The 21,385-nt window shown below is 45.7% G+C and overlaps 1 protein-coding gene across 10 annotated transcripts in view; it reads right to left on the bottom strand.

Moving 5' to 3' along the window:
* The window catches only part of PWWP3A (PWWP domain containing 3A, DNA repair factor), a 107,759-nt gene that overhangs the window by 22,916 nt on the left and 63,458 nt on the right, over positions 1 to 21,385 (bottom strand). For all 10 annotated transcript variants that reach the window (XM_077476017.1, XM_077476014.1, XM_077476020.1 and 7 more), the window contains one exon: positions 6,560 to 6,620. In XM_077476017.1, coding sequence (XP_077332143.1) covers positions 6,560 to 6,620 — 61 coding nt within the window. The remainder of the gene's footprint in view (positions 1 to 6,559; positions 6,621 to 21,385) is intronic.

The following is a 21,385-nucleotide window of genomic DNA, read 5'->3' on the forward strand; positions in this document are numbered from 1 at the left end:
CGCAGTTTTTGTTTTATACAGCTGCATTTACTATTGACACAGACAGTAGGACTCGGCTCTGGGCCCCCCAACCCCCCCCCCCCCCTGGCGCCAGAGTCATTGGATTTGATTGACAGTAGTGGGAGCCAATGGCTGCGCTGCTATCAATCCAATCAGGACATGAGACACCGGCCGGAGCTGGTGTGATGGAACGATCCCGTTGTGGGAATTACGGAGCTCAGGTAAGTATAAGGGGGGGGGGAAGAGGGCTCGGGGGTGCTGCTGCAGTACAGAAGTTTTTCCACCTTAATGCATAGACTGCATTAAGGTGGAAAACGCATAGGGTTTACAACCCCTTTAAACCCCATTGAAAATCTATAGGACTTGAAGACTGCCATCCACAGTCACCATCACATTTAAATGAACCTGAGCAGTACTGCAGAGCTGAGAGAGCAAATATTGCAAAGACAATAGACACATCCCAACAGACTAAAGGTTGTAATTAAAGCAAAAGATTGTCCAACAAAATACTGACACAAAAGGGGGGTGATCCTGTTTTTGAATTGTTCTTATTTTTTCTAACGTTGGTGTTAGATCTTTTACTTGGATGTTACAAGTTGCACTAGTAAATACAGCTGGATAAAACAAAAAAAAAAACGGTTTTCATTTCAGGCTGCAAAGCAACAAAATGTAGTTGTTTTAAAGGGGGAGGGGGTGATTATTTTCTATACCCCCTGTATAGTTCTCCATCCAAACTGTTAAAATGGTTCCAATTTGTCCTGTGAAACCAGTAAGTGAGAGCAGTCACATGGAGTCAGGTAAGTGTTTATAAATTGGGAGGTAGGACAGGGTTGTCAGCTATCCAAGAAACTAATTGTAATAGGTGTACTTTCTTGGACTGTAGCTCTAATGTTGTATGGTTGTTAATCATGAATCGTTCACTGGCTTCAGTGGAGTTAAGGCAGTTTATACCTTTGTATAAAAGTGTTTGCGTGATTGCGTGGCATTGGTGGTAGTTTTTGTGGTTAATTTCGAACTATAGTAATGATTTTGGAGGCCAACCCCGGACACTTACATGCAAAATAAAAAAAAAATAAAAAAAAAAATAAAAAAAGTGTGCAGTTTCTAACCATTTCAGCCCCGGAAAGATTTACCCCTTTCCTGACCAAGCCCTTTTTTGCGATTCGGCACTGCGTCGCTTTAACTGACAATTGCGCAGTCGTGCGATGTTGTACCCAAACAAAATTGGTGGTATTTGATCACCTCTGACTTTTTTTTTTATAGCGCAAAGAAAGAGCAACAATTTTGAAAAAGAAAAACTATATTTTTTTACTATAATAAATATCCCCCCAAAAAAATATATAAAAAAAAACAACAAATTTCTTCCTCAGCGTATATTGATTGGTTAGCGCAAAAGTTATCCCATCTACAAAATAGGCGATAGATTTATGGCATTTTTATTATACATTTTTTTTTTTATTATTAGTAATGGCGGCGATCTGCAATTTATATTGTGACTGCGACATTGCGGCGGACACATCAGACACTTTTGACACATTTTTTGGGACCATTGACATTTATAGAGCTATCAGTGCTACAAAAATGCACCCATTACTGTATAAATGTCACAGGCAGGGAAGGGGTTAACACTAGGGGGTGATCAAGGGGTTAACAGTGTGTTCTCTCATTATGTTCCAACTATGTGGGGATGGGACCAACTAGGAGAGATGACAGATCGCTGTTTCTACTTCGTAGAAACACACAATCTGTCTCTTCTCCTCTCAAAGTATAGGGATTTTGGTGTTTACACACAGAAATCCCTGTGCTGGCACTCGTGCATGCGATTACGCCCGCCGGCATTGGGTCCCCCCGCCGTGCAGTGGGCACGTGCATGCCTCTGGCGGCTCTTAACCACTTCAGCCCCGGGAGAATATACCCCCTTCCTGACGAGAGCACCTTTTGCGATTCGGCACTGCGTCGCTTTAACTGACAATTGCACGGTCATGCAACATGGCTCCCAAACAAAATTGATGTTTTTCCCCACAAATAGAGCTTTCTTTAGGTGGCATTTGATCACCTCTGTGGTTTTTATTTTTTGCACTATGAACAAAAAAATTGCGACAATAAAAAAAAAAAAAAAAAAAAAAAAAAAAAAAAAAAGCATAATTTTTTACTTTTTGCTATAATAAATATCCCCCAAAATATATAAAAAACGTTTCCTCAGTTTAGGCCGATATGTATTCTTCTACATATTTTTGTAGAAAGAAAAAAAAAAAAAAAAATACGCAATAAGCGATTTATTGATTGGTTAAGTTATAGCGTCTACAAAATAGGGGATAGTTTAATGGCATTTTTATTGATAATCTTTTTTTTTTTTTTTTTTACTAGTAATGGCAGCGATCAGTGGTTTTTAGCATTACTGAGATATTATGGCGGACACATTGGACAATTTTGACATTTTTGGGACCATTGGCATTAATACAGCGATCAATGCAAAAAAATTGCATTGATTACTGTAAAAAGGTCCCTGGCAGTGAAGGGGTTAACCATGAGGTGGCGCTTTAGTGGTTAAGTGTGTCCTAGGGAGTGATTCTAACTGTGGGGGGGCTGTGTGTGACACTTCACTGATCAGCACTCCCGATTACAGGGAGCGCTGATCAGTGACAGTGTCACTAGGCAGAACGGGGAGCTGCTTGTTACATTAACATCTCCCCGTTCTTCCTCTCCATGAGACTATTGTGGATATGCCTGCAGACAGAGTCCATGGGACCCGCGGTCACGGAGCTAACAGCGGGCGCGTGCCATCCACCTCTTAAAGGGCAACGTACAGGTACGTTTATCTGCCTGTACGTGCCCCTCTGCCGCAGTATATCTGAGTGAGGCGTTCGGGAAGCCATTAAAAAGGGGTGACGTACCCCCTACGTGATTTTGCGCAGCTGTGCCACTTTGCCGACATATATCAGCGTGAGCCGGTCGGCAAGGTGGTTAAATCATACCACACAACAACATTGACACCATACAGTGCAAAAAAAAACAAAAAAAAAAAAACAAACATACAAGATGTGACAATCAACATGTAAATGCAATTTAACCACTCCAAAACCGGGCCTATTCTGACAGTTCTCACTTATATGTAAAAAGCTAAAATTTCTTGCTAGAAAATTTGAACCCCCAAACATTTTTTTTAAATGCAGAGAGCCTGGAAAAAAAAAAAAAAAAACACGAACGCTGTGTGTTGCAATTTTGTGTGTCACATCTGTGTATTTGTGCATTGGTTTTTCAAAAAAATAAAATTATTTTCTCCAGAACACACACTTTAGTGAATTTTAATGTACAAAAACACATTATAAATACCCAATTGTTTGGTAACAGAGGACATAATGCTGAGTAAATAGATACCCAACATGTTCTGCTTTGAGATACTGCACGCTCGTGGTACTTCAATCTCAATATGCGACACTTAAAATACCTTTACAGGTTACCAGTTTAGAGTTAAATAGGAGGTCTGGGGCTAGAAATGATTGCTCCCGCTATAACAATTAACAGCGATACCTCACATACAGTGTATATAAAAAGTCTACACAACCCTGTTAAGATGTCAGGTTTCTGTGATGTAAAAAAAAAAAAAAAAAAAAAAAAAAAAAAACAGGACAAAGAAATTATATCAGAACTTTTTCCACCTTTAATGTGACCTATAAACTACAACTCAATTGAAAAACATACTGAAATATTTTAGGTGGAGAGAAGTTAAAATAAACTAAAATAATATGGTTGCATAAGTGTGCACACCCTTAAACTAATACTTTGTTGAAGCACCTTTTGAGTTTTATTACAGCACTCAGACTTTTTGGCTATGAGTCTGTCAGCATGACACATCTTGACTTGGCAATATTTGTCCACTCTTCTTTGCAAAAACATTCCAAATCTGACAGATTGCGAGGGCATCTCCTGTGCACAGCCCTCTTCAGATCACCCCACAGATTTTCAAATTGAATTCTTTTGTTGATTTGGATGTATGCTTTGGGTCGTTGTCTTGCTGAAAGATGAAGTTCCTCTTCATGTTCAATTTTCTAGCAGAAGCCTGAAGGTTTTGTGCCAATATTGACTGGTATTTGGAACTGTTCATAATTCCCTCTACCTTGACTAAGGCCCCTGTTCTAGCTTAAAAAAAAAAAAAAATAGCCCCAAAGCATGATGCTGTCGCCACCAGGCTTCACTGTGGGCATGGTGTTCTTTTGGTGATGTGCATTTTCTTTTTTTTTTTTTGCACCAAACATATCTTTTGGAATTTATCAGACCATAACACATTTTCCCACATGCTTTTTGGAGACTTCAGATATGTTTTTGCAAAATGTACCCGTTCTTGCATGTTTTCTTTTGTAAGAAAAGGTTTCCATCTTGCCACTCAATCCCATAGCTCAGATATATGAAGAATATGGGAGATTGTTGTCACATTTACCACACAGCCAGTACTTGCCAGATATTCCTGCAGCTCCTTTAATGTTGCTGTAGGCCTCTTGGACAACCTCCTTGGCCAGTTTTCTTCTCGTCTTTTCATTTATTCTGGAGGGACATCCAGTTCTTGGTAATGCCACTGTTGAGTCATATTTTCTCCACTTGATAATGATGATCTTCACCCAATGCCTTGGAAATTCTTTTGTACCCTCCTCCTGACTGATACCGTTTAACCATGACATCCTTCTGATGCGTTGGAAGCGCTCTGCGGATCATGGCTTTTGCTGTAGGATGCGACTAAGAAAATGTCAGAAAAGACCTACTAGAACAGCTGAACTTTATTTGGGGTTAATCAGAGGCACTTTAAATGATGGCAGGTGTATACTGACTCCTATTTAACATGAGCTTGAATGTGATTGCTTAATTCTGAACACATCTACATGCCCAGTTATAAGAGGGTGTGCACATTTATGCAACCACATTATTTTTTATTTTTACTTCCTCCGTGTAAAATATTTCAGTATGTTTTTCAATTGAGTTGTACAGTTTATAGGTCACATTAAAAAGTGGAAAAAGTTCTGAAATGATTCATCTTTGTTTCTTTTTTACATCACAGAAACCTGACATTATCAAAAGTCTACACACTAGAGCTGCCACGACGAGTCGACCTAATCCATTACGTCGACTACAAAAATACGTTGACGTGCATGCAGGGCGTCGATGCATCACAGTGCTTAGTATCTACCACTGTCCTCCGTGCTGCCGCCCCCCTCTCTTCTCTCCCTCCGTCCTGCCGCCCCCCTCTCTTCTCCTCCTCCGTGCCACCATCCCTAGGGGTGCAACGGACAGTCACCAATCCGTGATCCAAACGGGTCACCCCGCTCGGATCGGCACATGCCACAATCTGCAGAGCGCTCCGTGGTCTCGGCCTTAGGAGAGGCCGCGGCTTCGGCCTAGTTCCGAAGCAGCGGCCATCTTTCTACACCCAGGCATTTACAATGTGATCGCTCCGACGGAGCGATCACTTGTAAACAAACCGGCGTCATGACATGACGGTTTCGCTCTCCCCTCTGTGTACTGATCTGTGCAGTGGAGGGGAGAGGTCGGATGGAAGCAGCCATCCCTCCATATCCAGGCAAGACTCTGCCATGCAAGACTCTGCCATGCAAGACTCTGCCATGCAAGACTCTGCCATGCAAGACTCTGCCATGCAAGACTCTGCCATGCAAGACTCTGCCATGCAAGACTCTGCCATGCAAGACTCTGCCATGCAAGACTCTGCCATGCAAGACTCTGCCATGCAAGACTCTGCCATGCATCCAAAGGATTAATTAGATTAATCAAAATGCACTAGATTCATTAAAAAAAAAAAAAATAATCGGATAGTCGTTGACTAATCGAAGAAATAAATCAATAGATTAGTCGACAAATTAATCGTTAGTTGCAGCTCTACTACACACCCCTTTTTAAATCCACTGCATGTAGTGTGAACACAGTTTTCATGTGCGTGTGTGACCTAAGCGATTGCCTTCGCATTTTTTTTTTTTCACTTTATTTAATTTCAGATTTTTTATTTGGTTTGGTTAAAGCCCAACTCTGGGCTGTTAAAAGTTCCCCATGTAGTCGGGTCCCATCCATATGGCATGGGCTAAATGATTGTCTAAGGGGAAAGGAATAAGTACAAATGCTTACCTTACTTCACTAGCAGCTGGCGCTCATGTTCCAGAGTGGACGGCCATCACTGTCCAATGCAGGACTGCTGGTCCTACATTGTACGTCATGTCGTCAGACAACTACGAATGAAGTAGCTTCAGGGGATTGGTCACTGGGAAATTTGCAGGAGTGGGGTGCAAGATAAGAAATTGTACTTATTCCTTCCGACTAGCCAAATGAGCATTTGACCTGTGCAATGCAGGGGGACCTCGCTGTATAGGTACATTTAAGAACATCCAAAGCTGGGCATTAAAGTCTAAATTTCCTAAGCGGGTTCTACGGTCATCAACATATACACTTTGTGCCTATTTAAACGTGCCAATGGTTTCTAGATAGGATTGTATGCAATATAACAATCTACTAACAGCAGAAATACATCCGTTCCTGATGCACTAGCTTTCCACCAACTTACCAAAAGCTCCTGCTTCTCCGGACAGTCATAATGCTTTAATGTGCGAAGGGATACTTGGAAACTATATTGAAAAAAAAACAAAAACAAAAAACACAAACTTTCAGATTGGCAAGCAGAATGTGTTGCCCATGGGTTATGCATTATGCAACTGATTACTGATGAGGAAAAAGGATCTGGTAAATGAATGAAAGATTTCTCATTGATAGACTTCAACAGTACTCCTTTAACCACTTTCAGACCGGACCATTTTGCTGGTAAATGACCAGAGGTCTTTTTACACTTTGGCACTGCGCTGCTTTAACTGGTAATTGCGCGGTCATGCAATGTTGTACCCAAACAAAATTTGCGTCCTTTTCTTCCCACAAATAGAGCTTTCTTTTGATGGTATTTGATTGCCTCTGCGATTTTTATTTTTTGCGATATAAACGTAAAAAGACCGCAAATTTTGAAAAAAAATGATATTTTCTACTTTTTGTTATTAGAAAAATCCAATAAACTCAATTTTAGTCATACATTTAGGCCAAAATGTATTCAGCCACATGTCTTTGGTAAAAAAAAAGTCAATAATTGTATATTTATTGGTTTGCGCAAAAGTTGTCACATCTACAAACTAAGGTACGTTTTCTGCAATTTACGCAGCTTTTAGTTTACGACTGCCTATCTCATTTCTTGAGGTGCTAAAATGGCAGGGCAGTACAAAACCCCCCCAAATGACCCCATTTTGGAAAGTAGACCCCCTAAGGAAATTGATAAGAGGCATGTTGAGCCCATTGAATATTTTATTTTTTTGCCTCAAGCGATTGAATAATGACAAAAAAAAAAATTTTTTTTTTTTTTTTACACAAAGTTGTCACTAAATGATATATTGCTCACACATGCCATGGGCATATGTGAAATGACACCCCAAAATAAATTCTGCTGCTTCTCCTGAGTACGGGGATACCACATATGTGGGACTTTTTGGGAGCCTAGCCGCGTACGGGGCCCCGAAAACCAAGCACCGCCTTCAGGCTTTCTAAGGGCGTAAATTTTTGAGTTCACTTCTCACTACCTATTACAGTTTTGAAGGCCATAAAATGCCAAGATGGCACAAAACCCCCACAAATGACCCCATTTTAGAAAGTAGACACCCCAAGCTATTTGCTGAGAGGCATGTTGAGTCCATGGAATATTTTATATTTTGCCACAAGTTGCGGGAAAATTACAAACTTTTTTTTTTTTTTTTTTTTTTCACAAAGTTGTCACTAAATGATATATTGCTCACGCATGCCATGGGCATATGTGAAATGACACCCCAAAATAAATTCTGCTGCTTCTCCTGAGTACGGGGATACCACATATGTGGGACTTTTTGGGAGCCTAGCCGCGTACGGGGCCCCGAAAACCAAGCACCGCCTTCAGGCTTTCTAAGGGCGTTACAGTTTTGAAGGCCATAAAATGCCAAGATGGCACAAACCCCCCCCAAATGACCCCATTTTGGAAAGTAGACACCCCTAAATTTAGGGGTACACTAGTGAGACTAGGTAATAAATGGCGGGTGCCCTGAAACTATAAAAAAATAACTAACCAACCAGCGTCACCTGTAACAGTTATATGGTGATCACTGGTGAAAGGGTTAACTAGGGGGCAATCAGGGGGCTTTATGCGGTAGTATATGGGGGTCCCTGGCGCTATAAAAAGCTGCGGCGAACCTAAATACCTACCTGCCTAACTAGCGTCACCTGTGACACTAATACAGCGATCAGAAAAACGATCGCTTATTAGGCTGGGTTCACACTGGAGCGATGCGGGAACGCCACGAATGCGCGGCGGGTTCCCGCATCGCATGCCTCCCGGCGGCAGTTCACACTGCCCTATGCGAACTGCTGGGAGTGTCAGTGAAATGTTACTGACACCCCCAGATCAGTTCGCATATCGCAGTGCGATCTGCAAACTCGGATCGCATGGTGTGAACACCCATGCGATCCGATTCTGCTGCGGGCCAAAAAAAGGGTCCCGTGCGAATTTGCGGCGGGTGCGGCGGGTGTGGCGAATGGCTGAACTCGAATCGCACAGAGATCGGATGTGATTTGCACTGCAGTGCGGTGCGAATCACATCCGTTCTCATAAACCGCTGCAATGTGAACCCAGCCTTAGTGACACTGGCGACGGGGGGTGATCACGGGGTTAAACCTTTATTGGGGGGGTTAGGGGGGTACCTTAGAACTAAAGGGGGCTAACCCTAACTGCCCTAACAGTTATTAGTCACAAATGACACCCGCCGGGTGATCAGGGGGTTAAACCTTTATTAGGTAATAAATGGCGGGTGCCCTGAAACTATAAAAAATAACTAACCAACCAGCGTCACCTGTAACAGTTATATGGTGATCACTGGTGAAAGGGTTAACTAGGGGGCAATCAGGGGGCTTTATGCGGTAGTATATGGGGGTCCCTGGCGCTATAAAAAGCTGCGGCGAACCTAAATACCTACCTGCCTAACTAGCGTCACCTGTGACACTAATACGGCGATCAGAAAAATGATCGCTTATTAGGCTGGGTTCACACTGGAGCGATGCGGAAACGCCGCAAATCCGCGGCGGGTTCCCGCATCGCATGCCTCCCGGCGGCAGTTCACACTGCCCTATGCGAACTGCTGGGAGTGTCAGTGAAATGTTACTGACACCCCCAGATCAGTTCGCATATCGCAGTGCGATCTGCAAACTCGGATCGCATGGTGTGAACACCCATGCGATCCGATTCTGCTGCGGGCCAAAAAAAGGGTCCCGTGCGAATTTGCGGTGGGTGCGGCGGGTGTGGCGGGTGCGGCGAATGGCTGAACTCGAATCGCACAGAGATCGGATGTGATTTGCACTGCAGTGCGGTGCGAATCACATTCGTTCTCATAAACCGCTGCAATGTGAACCCAGCCTTAGTGACACTGGCGACGGGGGGTGATCACGGGGTTAAACCTTTATTGGGGGGGTTAGGGGGGTACATTAGAACTAAAGGGGGCTAACTCTAACTGCCCTAACAGTTATTACAGTCACAAATGACACCAATGCAAAAAAAAAAAAAAAAAAAAAAAAAAAATGACATTGGTGTCACTGTGACTGGGGGGCAGGGGTAATTGGGGGGGTGATCGGGGGGTAAAGGGGGGGTGTGAGTGTGCCTGGCATGTTCTACTGTGTGTAGAGTGTTGGTGCAACTCACCGATCCGCTCTCCTCCGTGTCGGAACGAAAAATACCGACACGGAGGAGAGAATACATCACTTCCTCTCCTGTGTTTACATTACAGGAGAGGAAGTGATGTCACGGGGGATTCCTATTCGTCGGGAGCGATCGCGAGGGGGTGGCCATGAACGAATGGCCGTCCCCTCGTCCGGGATCGCTCCCGCACGAATACCGACCGCCGCAGGCACCGGGCGGGGGCCCGATCGGGCCCCCGACCCGCGGGAGGCAAGGGACGTACATGTACGCCAATATGCCTGCCCGTGCCATGCTATCGACGTACATCGTCGTGCGGCGGTCGGCAACTGGTTAAAGTATAGGATACCCCAACATTTCATATTTCTGATGTGTTTATGCCATCATGCATTTTTTTACTAAAGTATCCTGTTCTCTTTGTGTTGCTTCCTTTGTGTAAAATACCTGGTGATCCTGCCAGTCCCCCTGTTTTCCTATTTCAACTGGCCACACTATGGCATTTTAGCACATCCAGTCCAGCGTTGTCAGTTTGTGTCTTTGCATTCTACTTGTAAGCAGAGCCTGTTTGCACTCTACTGGTCAGACTTTTTCTGACATGCTCCTGCCCAACTCTTTACTGGAAAGATCAGTATGCGGCAGTTTCCTTGCCTGCTGCTGACATGCCCCCCTTTCCAGCTCTTCACTGGGAAGATCAGTGTATTACGGTTTCTCTACAATCCCCCTGCCCAGCTTCTCACTGCGTATTTCTGTATCTGCATTTTATGCAGGTTACCACAGTACCAGTTTGAGCTGCTGTTGGTCTTTCCACCAAATCATCAAGGGTCACCCCACCCACCTCTCTAAGCCCCTTTTGCAGCTATGAACAGAGCTGCAGTGATCACTTAAAAGGTATTGATAATGGGTATTGATAATCGTGCGTGTGTGTGTGTGTGTGTGTGTGTGTGTGTGTGTGTGTGTGTGTGTGTGTGTGTGTGTGTGTGTGTGTGTGTGTGTGTTACATTGTCAAAAGTATTGGGACAACTGCCTCTACACATACGACCTTTAATGGCGTTCCAGTCTTAGTCTGTAGGTTTAAATATTACATTGGCCCACCCTTTGCTGATATAACAGCTTCAACTCTTCTGGGAAGGCTGTCCACAAGATTTAGGAATGGGTCTATGGGAAGGTTTGACCATTCTTCCAGAAATGCATTTGCAAGACACTGATGTGGACGAGAAGGCCTGGCTCGCAGTCTCCGCTTGAATTCATCTCAAAACTCAATGCCCTCCAAACTTGAATCTAAAAAACTCACTGGTTCCACAATCACTAAATTATTTAAATCCAGTCCTAGTATCGATCATACAGTGATATGGTTAATCTTATAAAAAAAAAAAAAAAAAAAAAAAAAATGGAATTACGTACCGGTAATGTCCTTTTCCAGGAGTCTTTCAGGACAGCCACCTTAGAGAGACACCGGCTCCTCCCCTCTGAGGAAACACCGCCTTCAATTTCATAATTTAAGCCTCCTCCTCCCTTCGTTCCTCAGTTCTTCCAGAGTACCTCCGGCCAAACTGGGGAGACACAAGAACACGTCAAACAAATAAACTTTTTAAGTCTTACCTGACGATCTCATGTAATGAGTTCCCGATGATCTGCAACAATTTGGGTGGGAACCGGTGCTGTCCTGAAAGACTCCTGGAAAAGGACATTACCGGTACGTAATTCAATTTTTCCCCAATCGTCTTTCAGGACAGCCACCTTAGAGAGGATAAGCGAGTATATTACCTTAGGGTGGGACTACTGCCTGTAGCACCTTCCGACCAAAGGCTTGGTCTTTGGCTGACAGAAGATCCAGTCTATAGTGTCTCACAAACGTAGAAAAACTGGACCACGTTGCAGCTCTACAGATCTGTTCCGGAGACGCACCAGCCCACTCTGCCTGAGAAGTTGCCACGGCCCTAGTTGAGTGTGCTCTAATGCCAGCTGGAGGATCTAATCCCCCTGCCACGTATGCCTGCCCAATGGCTAACCTTAACCATCTAGCTATGGTACGTCTAGAGGCTTTGGAACCCTTCCTGGCCCCTGAAAATAAAACAAAAAGTGAATCTGTCTTTCTGAACTGACTTGTGCAGTCTAAATAATAAAGAACACATCTTCTAACATCTAGTCTGTGAAACATGTGTTCCTGTTCTCTAACTGGATTTGAACAAAATGTAGGTAGCACAATCTCCTGCATCCTGTGGAAACTAGAAGCTACCTTAGGCAAAAAGGCCGGATCTATCTTCAACACCAGACGATCAGGAAAAGCCTGAAAAAAGGGAGCCCTGACAGAAAGGGCTTCGAGTTCACTTACTCTTCTTGCTGTAGTGATCGCCACCAAAAACACAGTTTTGAGAGTGATCAGCTTTAATGAGCAAGATTCTAACGGCTCAAAAGGTTCTCCTGTGAGAACCTGTAAAACTAAAGAAAGATCCCAAACCGGGAAGGGGGAGCTTGAAGCTGGTCTTTGCCTACCTAGGGCCCTGAAGAACCTTACGACCCAAGGATCTGACGCTAGATGTTTCTCTAAAAACACGCTCAAAGCGGAAACCTGAGCTTTTAGTGTTCCAAGCGCTAACCCCTTATCCGCCCCTGCCTGTAGGAACTCTAGAACGGCTATAGGGCTATGCACGTTGAAGGAACCCTCTGAACACCAGCTGTTAAACCGTTTCCATACCTTTAAGTAAATGGACTGGGTTTCCTTTTTCCTACAGTTTAGAAGAGTGGCTACCAACCGGTCTGAGAAGCCCTTGGCTTTTAGCAATTCTTCCTCAGAAGCCACGCTGCCAGGTTCCATCGTCCTACCTGAGGGCAGAACACCGGACCTTGAGACAGGAGATCCTCCTGCACTGGGAGAATCCAGGGGGGTTCTACAGACAGGCCCTTCAAGATCGAGAACCACGGCCTCCTGGGCCAGTGAGGTGCAATTAGAATGAGGGTAGTATTCTCCACTTGAAATTTCCTTAATACTGCTGGAATGAGCACTGGAGGGGGGAAAGCATAGCACCTGGAGAAACCCCAACTCTGTGCTAGTGCGTCCACCGCCAATGCCCCGTCCCCCCTGTTTATGGAGAAGAACGTTGCTACCTTCGCATTTTCCCTTGCGGCAAAGAGATCTATTGCAGGAATCCCCCATCTCCGGGTGATCATTTCGAATATTTCCTGCTTGAGAACCCAATTGCCTTCTCTCAGAGTTCTCCTGCTGAGAAAATCTGCCACCTGATTTTGTTCTCCCTTCAAGTGGATTGCTGAAAGGGACAGGATATTTGCTTCGGCCCATCTGAGGATGGCTTTCGCTAGGGCCCATAAGGACTTGCTCCTGGTGCCCCCCTGTCTGTTGATGTAAGCTACCACCGAGGAGTTGTCCGACCTTACCCTTACGTGATTCCCCCGGAGCTCCTTCTGAAAGGTTCTGAGAGCTAGATCTACTGCCCTCAGCTCCCTCCAATTCGAGGATCTCCTCGAGTCCTTCTTTTCCCAAATACCCTGTATTAATTGGGAGTCTAGGTGCGCCCCCCAACCTGAGCTGCTTGCATCGGTCGTGACCACCCTGGAGGTTGGCATGACCCACTCTAGACCTTGGGACAAATTTGCTCCCTTCCTCCACCACCAGAGGGACCTCTTTACCTGATCTGGAATCGAAACCAGAGAATCCAAAGATTCCTGGCTGTGATCCCAAACCTTCAGCACAAATAATTGTAGAGGGCGGTAATGTAACCCTGCCCACTGAACCGCTGGAAGAGCGGATGTCAGCAACCCTAGCGCTGACATGATCTTCCTTATGGAGATCTGGTGGTTGCCCTGAAGACACAACAGAGCCCTGTCTATCTTTTGAATTTTTTCCAAAGGAAGAAAGACCCTTTGTACTGTTGAGTCCAACTCGTACCCTAGAAAAGTGACCCTCTGGGAAGGGATTAAGTTGGATTTCTCCAGGTTCAGGAGCCAACCCAGGCTTACTAACAGGTTTCTTGTGACCTGTAAATCCTGAATTAATTGTGCTGGGGAAGGGGCAAACAAAAGGAGATCGTCGAGATATGCGATCACCGAGATTCCCCTGAGACGCAGAAATGCCAGAACTTCTGCCATTACTTTGGTGAAGATTCGGGGGGAAGAGGATAGTCCGAAAGGAAGCGCTCTGAACTGAAGGTGTAGTACTTCCATTGGAGTTCTCACTGCCAGTCTGAGAAAACGCTGGTGGGACTCTGCGATTGGAATATGCAGGTATGCATCTTTCAGATCTATTGATGCCATGAAGCAGTTCGGAGTGCTTTTACTGAGTAAACCGAATCCATCCGAAACCTTCTGTAGGTAACTGAGACATTCAGGGGCTTCAGGTTCAGGATGAGCCTGAACTTTCCCGAAGGCTTGCGAATCACGAAGACGTGAGAGTAGAAGCCTCTGCTTGTCTCTCCTACTGGAACCCGTACTACCACCTCCTGTTCTTCCAACTCCTGAAGAGAGGAAAGAAGGGCAGATGATTTTTCTGCGCATTTTGGCAGCTCGGTGACAAGGAACCTCAGAGGAGGGAGTTCCGAAAACTCCAAATGGTAACCTCCTCTGACGATCCCCAAGACAAACTGATTGGAGGAAATCATTTCCCACTGTGGGAGGAAGGCCCCCAATCTTCCTCCCACCGTGACCCTGTCACTGAGATTTTTTGGGCTGTTCAGGAGGGCGAAAAATTGCTCCCCCGGGGCCCTTGCTTTTGGGTCCCCAACTTTTCTTCTGCTGAACCGTACGGGGTGGTACAACCCTTTTCTGGGGACGAGTCTTTCTTTTGGCTTGTTCCCCAATTTTCCTTTTAACAGGAAAGGCCTTTCTTTTGTCTGCTGTGCGATCTAGCACCGCTTCAAGGCCTGGTCCAAACAGTAGATCTCCTGTAAAGGGGATTCCACAAAGTTTAAGTTTGGATGCATTGTCTCCAGGCCAGGTCTTCAACCATAAGGCTCTCCTGGCAGAGTTGGTCAGGGCCAAGGACCTTGCCGACATCCTCACGGATTCCGCCGAAGCGTCCGCTATGTAGGCTATCCCTTTAAGAAGCATGGGAAAGGAGGATAGAATAGTCTCCTTTGCTGTCCCTGCTTCAATGTGTGCGCTAATCTGGGTGAGCCAATACTCCATGTTGCGGGCCACCACCGTGGTTGCCATGGCTGGCTTAAGATTTCCCTGTGACGAATCCCAGGCCTTCTTAAGCAGGTAATCCATCCTTCGATCCATAGGGTTAGACAGTACCCCCATATCCTCAAAGGATAGATCAGTGTGTCTGGACACCTGGGAAAAAGCAGCGTCTAGTCTGGGAGATTTATTCCAGACGAGAGTCTCTTCCTCCGAAAAAGGAAACCTACGTCTTAATGCCCCAGAAAAGAAAGGTTTCCTTTCGGGATCCCGCCATTCCTTCTTGATGGTATCGATCAAGACGTCATGCACTGGGAACACCCGCTTCTTTTGTTTCCCCATGCCCTTGTACATCCGATCATGGAGTGACAATGTCTTAGTTTCTTCTTGAATACCTAAAGTGGTATGAATCGCTCCCAAGAGCTCATCCACATCCTCCAGGGAAAGCTTATACCGCGAGATTCTGCTGGATTCCCCATCCAGCATCTCTGCGTCAGACTCCCCCTGGGAGTCTGAAACGACACTGTCAATTTCCTCCTCAGCTTCCTCCCTGGGACCCTCTGAATTCTCTCCCCTTGCAGGAGGAACATCCACAGGGCTGGATGGTACACTCTGCTGCGCTGGTGTAGGAGTGCTCGGAGGCTGGGGCCACTGAAAACTGGAAAAAAAGTTTTGGAAGGACTGAAAGGTACCAGAGAGTTCCTTCATAGAAGCTACCAGATCTGCACCCTGCTCTACTGCCTGTTCCTTAAGTAAATCCTCAATACATTGTTTGCAAATAGCTTTAGACCAAGAGTCTCCCATAGACGTTCTACACGAAGGGCACTTCTTCTTAGAACCATGGGGGGACTTGCTCGTGGCTTTCTGAAAGACACAAAATACAGGAAGGGGCAGCATGAGCCTAAAAAACAGCAACACCAGCGCTACATAGAGGACCACCGGGAGTGCCCCCCCTAGGATCAACCATCACCAGGATCCCAGACACACTACCCTTCCCCCCGACCACCAAGGAGGAACACCAGTGGAGCTACTGGATACAAGTAAGGGAACACCTCCCCAGGTTTCCTCTTACCTTCGAGTGGCTGGTGCTATTATCTCCAGGAGTTTTTGAAGCCTCTGCCTCGGACATTCTCCCGTTGAGGAAGCGTGGTACGAATGCGCCTCTAACAGCTACCTGTGCAACTGTGAAAAGAGAGGCTGCACCAGCCGAACGCTAGGTTCCCTTTCACGTGCCGCGTCCGGAACCGGAAGACGCGGATCGAACGAAGGGGTCCGCCCCCACCGGAACTGACGTCGCCCGCCTACCGGTCCGGCTTCCAGCTCCCAGCCGGCTGCGTACACAGGGGGGCCCTGGACGCCTTCGTTCAGCACCCCACTGGGCGAAACGCAAGGATGAACCTCTCCAAAGACTTCCTGCTTTCCCCAAGCGAAGATTGGAGTGCGTGTAAAGGTCAGTCGAGTATTCAGCTTCCCCAGCCGACTGGACTGTTTGTTCCGTTGAAACCCCCGCGGGTGAACGAACGGACGTCCCCATAAACTTCCCGCTTTCCCTAAGCGGAGTTTAGGGTATATGGACAGTACGAACACTTCAGCTCCCCGCTGATAGGACTGTCCTGGCCCGACCGATGAACGGTCGGATAGCCGAGCGGGGCCAGGGCTCCGCTCGGATGGCTTCAGTTTCACCAACCGAATCTAGCCTTAAGGTTCCTTGGCGATGTCTCCCCGCCGGAGGAAACACCATAACTGAGGAACGAAGGGAGGAGGAGGCTTAAATTATGAAATTGAAGGCGGTGTTTCCTCAGAGGGGAGGAGCCGGTGTCTCTCTAAGGTGGCTGTCCTGAAAGACGATTGGGGAAAAAAAGATATAAGTCATAGTCCCTATTCATTCCCTCCTTCATTCCAGGGACCTACATTTATTTATCTACCATACAGCTCTTCGTTTTAATTTTAAAAGCTCAAAAGGAGTTGCTATGGGCTCTAATTTTGCCCCGCCATATGCCTGTGCGTTTATGAACGATTTTGAACATCAATACATATTTGCTCATGATTTCTAACACATTGTACCACCTGGTGGCGCTTCACTGACGATATTTTCGTCATATGGCGGGGCAACTTTGAGTCTCTGAAAAGATTTGATACAATGCTTAATGATTGTTGTCCTGAAATCCAATTCAAAATGAATTTAGGGGGCAAGTCTGTCCTTTTTTTGGGAAAAGGATCTATATAGAGCAGGATTGGGTGGAATCTGATCTATACACGGAACCCACAGGTCGAAATAAATTGCTGTCATTTGACAGCTTTCACCCACTGCATATCTTTAGATCGATTGTCAGGAGTCTACTCTGTAGGGTAAAACGTATTGTTAGTGACATGACTGAAAAAGATTTGATTGGAGGATATCCCAAAAATATCATTGCACAGGAGTGTAGGAAACTTCAACAGGATGAGATACAGGCATATGTAAACGCAAGGTTGCATTTTTATTTCTGATTGCAAGTTCAAGACATTTTGGGGACGCTGTGTTATGTGAGGAGGTGCACCTGTTTATACGATAAGCGCTTTAACCAGCGGAGTTTGGCAAGTGCAATATCCACAGGGACCTGCACAGGTGGTGTGGTGAAGGATTAAGTTCCATATGTGAATCGCCTTTCCACACTGGTTGTATGAGTTTCTGGCACAGTCACCTTCACTCAATGAATTGCACAGTGATCTGTTGCAGGAATGAATTAACTGGTTATCGCTAAACAGTTCATTCAGTCCTGAAACAGATTATCGTTAATCTCTGATCTATTTTAGGCCACAGTTTTATTCGTTTATATTATTTTTTATACTGTTCTATATGTTTCTTTTAATCATAGTGTGATTTACGGATACTTGTTACAAGTGTCAGTCTAGGGTAGTTTCTTAAGAGCTGCTAATGTTCTAGGAGATCAATCAACGATTTTTTACCCTGTGATATAAGGTTTATGAGATAGCGATAGCTAGATAGATACTGGCACTTTAGGGCCTCAAGAAATGAAATGGGCAGTTAGTACATCAGGACTGGTCAATTTTCAAATGTATATTACATAGTTTGTAAACCAACTTTCACACAGACTAAATAATATACACTGATTTGAGTTATGTTTACCAAAGAAATGTAACAGAATACAATTTGGTCTAAAGTTATGAAAAAAAGATTTTATTTAAAACTTCTTTACCCAAAAATTTTTAGTACTTTTTTGCTTATATAACACAAAAAAAAAAAAAAAAAAAAAAAGGAAAGCTCAAATCAGTCATATAAAGAAAAAAAAGTAAATATATATCTCTTGTCTCTGTGCGGTTTGGCGTATTGTAGGCGGGATACTTTGTGGCATTTGCATAGTAATGGCTTTCTCCTGGCGACTCGACCATGCAGCTCATCTTTCTTCAAGTGCCTCCTTAGAGCCAGTTCACACAGGGGCAACACCACTTTTGGAGGCAACTTGGACATGACTTAAACACGACTTGGGGCGACTTACAACACGACTTTAAGTCGCCCCAGGCAGGGACGACTTTTGCCATGGCCAATCAGAGAATGAGCTCTCAAGGGGGAACTCCACGCCAAATTTATTTAAAAAAATTTGGCGTGGGTTCCCCCCTGCAAGAGCATACCAGATAACGGTCTGGTATGGATTTTAAAGGGGAAACCCCTACGCCGAAAAAACGGCATGGGGCTCCCCCCCAGATCCATACCAGACCCTTATCAGGCCGTGTGCCCTCAACATGGCACGCGGCCCCCCCACCCCAAAGAACCTTGTCCCCATGTTGATGAGGACAAGGGCCTCTTCCCGACAACCCCGGCCGTTGGTTGTCGGGGTCTGCGGGGGGCTTATCGGAATCCGTGAGCCCCCCTTTAATAAGGGGGCCCACGGATCCCGGCCCCCCCACCCTATGTGAATGAGTATGGGGTACAATGTACCCCTACCCATTAACCTGTGAAAAAAATAAAAAATAAAAAATGTACAAAAAAAAAAAAAACACACAACACACACAAGGGTTAAAATAGTTTATTGCACAGCTCCGGGGGGTCTTCTTCCGTCTTCGGGGGTCTTCTCGCCAGACTCCTCCGCTATCTTCTGCTCTTTTGCTAGCGGAGGAGCCCGACTTTCGTCTTCGCCGCCGCCCTCTTCTTCCGACTTCAGGGGTCTTGTCCCCCTCTTCGGTTCTTCTTGCCGGGCCACCGCGCCTTCTTCTAGCTCTTTTACTGGCGGTGGCCCGGTCTCCTGTCGCCGCTGTCTTCTGTTCTTCTCTTCTGGAGATGTTGCCTCGTCGCTGTCTCTGGTCACAATGACAGAACACGCGGCGTGGCAACATCTCCAGAAGAGAAGAACAGAAGAAGAGGAGAAGAACAGAAGAAGAGGAGAAGAACAGAAGAAGAGGAGAAGAACAGAAGAAGAGGAGAAGAACAGAAGAAGAGGAGAAGAACAGAAGAAGAACAGAAGAAGAGGAGAAGAACAGAAGAAGAGGAGAAGAACAGAAGAAGAGAAGAAGAACAGAAGAAGAGAAGAAGAACAGAAGAAGAGAAGAAGAACAGAAGAAGAGAAGACAGCGGCGACAGAAGACCACCGCCAGTAAAAGAGCTAGAAGAAGGCGCGGTGGCCCGGTAAGAAGAACCGAAGAGGGGGACAAGACCCCCGAAGTCAGAAGAAGAGGGCAGCGGCGAAGAAGAAAGCCGGGCTCCTCCGCTAGCAAAAGAGCAGAAGATAGCGGAGGAGTCCGGCGAGAAGACCCCCGAAGATGGAAGAAGACCCCCGGAGCTGTGCAATAAACTATTTTAAGCCTTAACTATTTTAACCCTTGTGTGTTGTGGTTTTTTTTGTAAATTTTTTTCACAGGTGAATGGGTAGGGGTACATTGTACCCCATACTCATTCACATACAGTGGGGGGCCGGGATCCGGAGGCCCCCTTATTAAAGGGGGCTCACGGATTCCGATAAGCCCCCCGCAGACCCCCGACAACCAACGGCCAGGGTTGTCGGGAAGAGGCCCTTGTTCTCATCAACATGGGGACAAGGTGCTTTGGGGCGGGGCGGGGGGGGGGGGGGGGGGGGGGCGCGGCCCCGTCTTCCCCAAGGCACCCCCCATGTTGAGGGCACGCGGCGCTCGCTCGTCCCCACCCCCTTTCCTTACCGCCCGGGTAGCATGCTCAGATAAGGGTCTGGTATGGATCTGGGGGGGACCCCACGCCGTTTTTTCGGCGTAGGGGGTTCCCCTTAAAATCCATACCAGACCTAATGGCCTGGTATGCTCTCACAGGGGGAACCCACGCCAAATTTTTTTTAATAAACTTGCCGTGGAGTTCCCCCTTGAGAGTTGATAATTCTGAGAGAGTCGCCTCCGTATAGACGGAGATCCGAGTTGGAGGCGACCTCCATTGAAATCAATGGGTACCAGTCGCCTACAAGTCGGATAGAAGTAGCACAGGAACCTTTTCTGAAGTCGCAGCGACTTCAGTAGTGTGCATTAAGACGGCTCTCATTCACTTACATTGATTTTCACATGTAGCGCGACTTAAGGTGACTAGAGGCGACCTGAAGTCAGATCTGAGTCGCCCCTGTGTGAACCGGCTCTTATTGTGCATCTTGAAACAGCCACACCACATGTTTTCAGAGAGTCCTGTATTTCACCTGAAGTTATTGAACAAAGTTGTGGCTGAAATTTTAGTTGGTCTACCTGACCGTGGTTTGGTTTCAACAGAACCCCTAATTTTCCACTTCTTGATTAGAGTTTGAACATTGCTGATTGGCATTTTCAATTTCTTGGATATCTTTTTATATCCCTTTCCTGTTTTATACAGTTCAACTACCTTTTCCCACAGATCCTTTGACAGTTCTTTTGCTTTCCCCATTACTCAGAATCCAGAAACGTCAGTGCAGCACTGGATGAAAGATGCAAGGGTCTGTCAGGAGTCCAGAAACTCATTAATCTTTTATACACACACTAATTACAAGCAAACAGATCACAGATGAGGATGGTTAAATTTTTAATAGCCATTCAAACCACTTTGTGTCAACTTGTGTGCATGTTATCAGGCAAAAATCACCAAGGTATGTAAACTTTTGATCAGGGTCAATTGGGTAGTTTCTGTTGTCGTTACGATTTAAAAAAAGCAAATACAGTTGATTGATAATAAATGGCTTCAGCCAGTGGTGGCTGGTGCTCAAAATATTTTTGGGGGGCGCAAACTAACAAAAATACTGAACCCCCCCCCTCCCCCATCATACGCAGCCACTTGTGCCCATCATAGGGTGGTCTGGCACTTTGGCCAATCAGGAAACAGGTCTGCCGCCATGCCTCCTGATTTGCAGGGAGGAAGATTAGTGTGAACATAATGAAAATTTATTTGCTATCATCACACAATTGGGTGGGATCAGGGTGCACTCTGTGTCATGAGTCCACCCTATTTTGAAAACATATATACAGTTCATATTAGCGCTACAAACTATTAGTCATTTGCATCAGCAGTGGTATTGTTTATTATTTATATCA

The sequence above is a fragment of the Lithobates pipiens genome, unplaced genomic scaffold (assembly GCF_037356315.1).
Source record: "Lithobates pipiens isolate NorthernLeopardFrog02 unplaced genomic scaffold, aLitPip1_a1.2 Scaffold_13, whole genome shotgun sequence".
Lineage (NCBI taxonomy): Eukaryota > Metazoa > Chordata > Amphibia > Anura > Ranidae > Lithobates > Lithobates pipiens.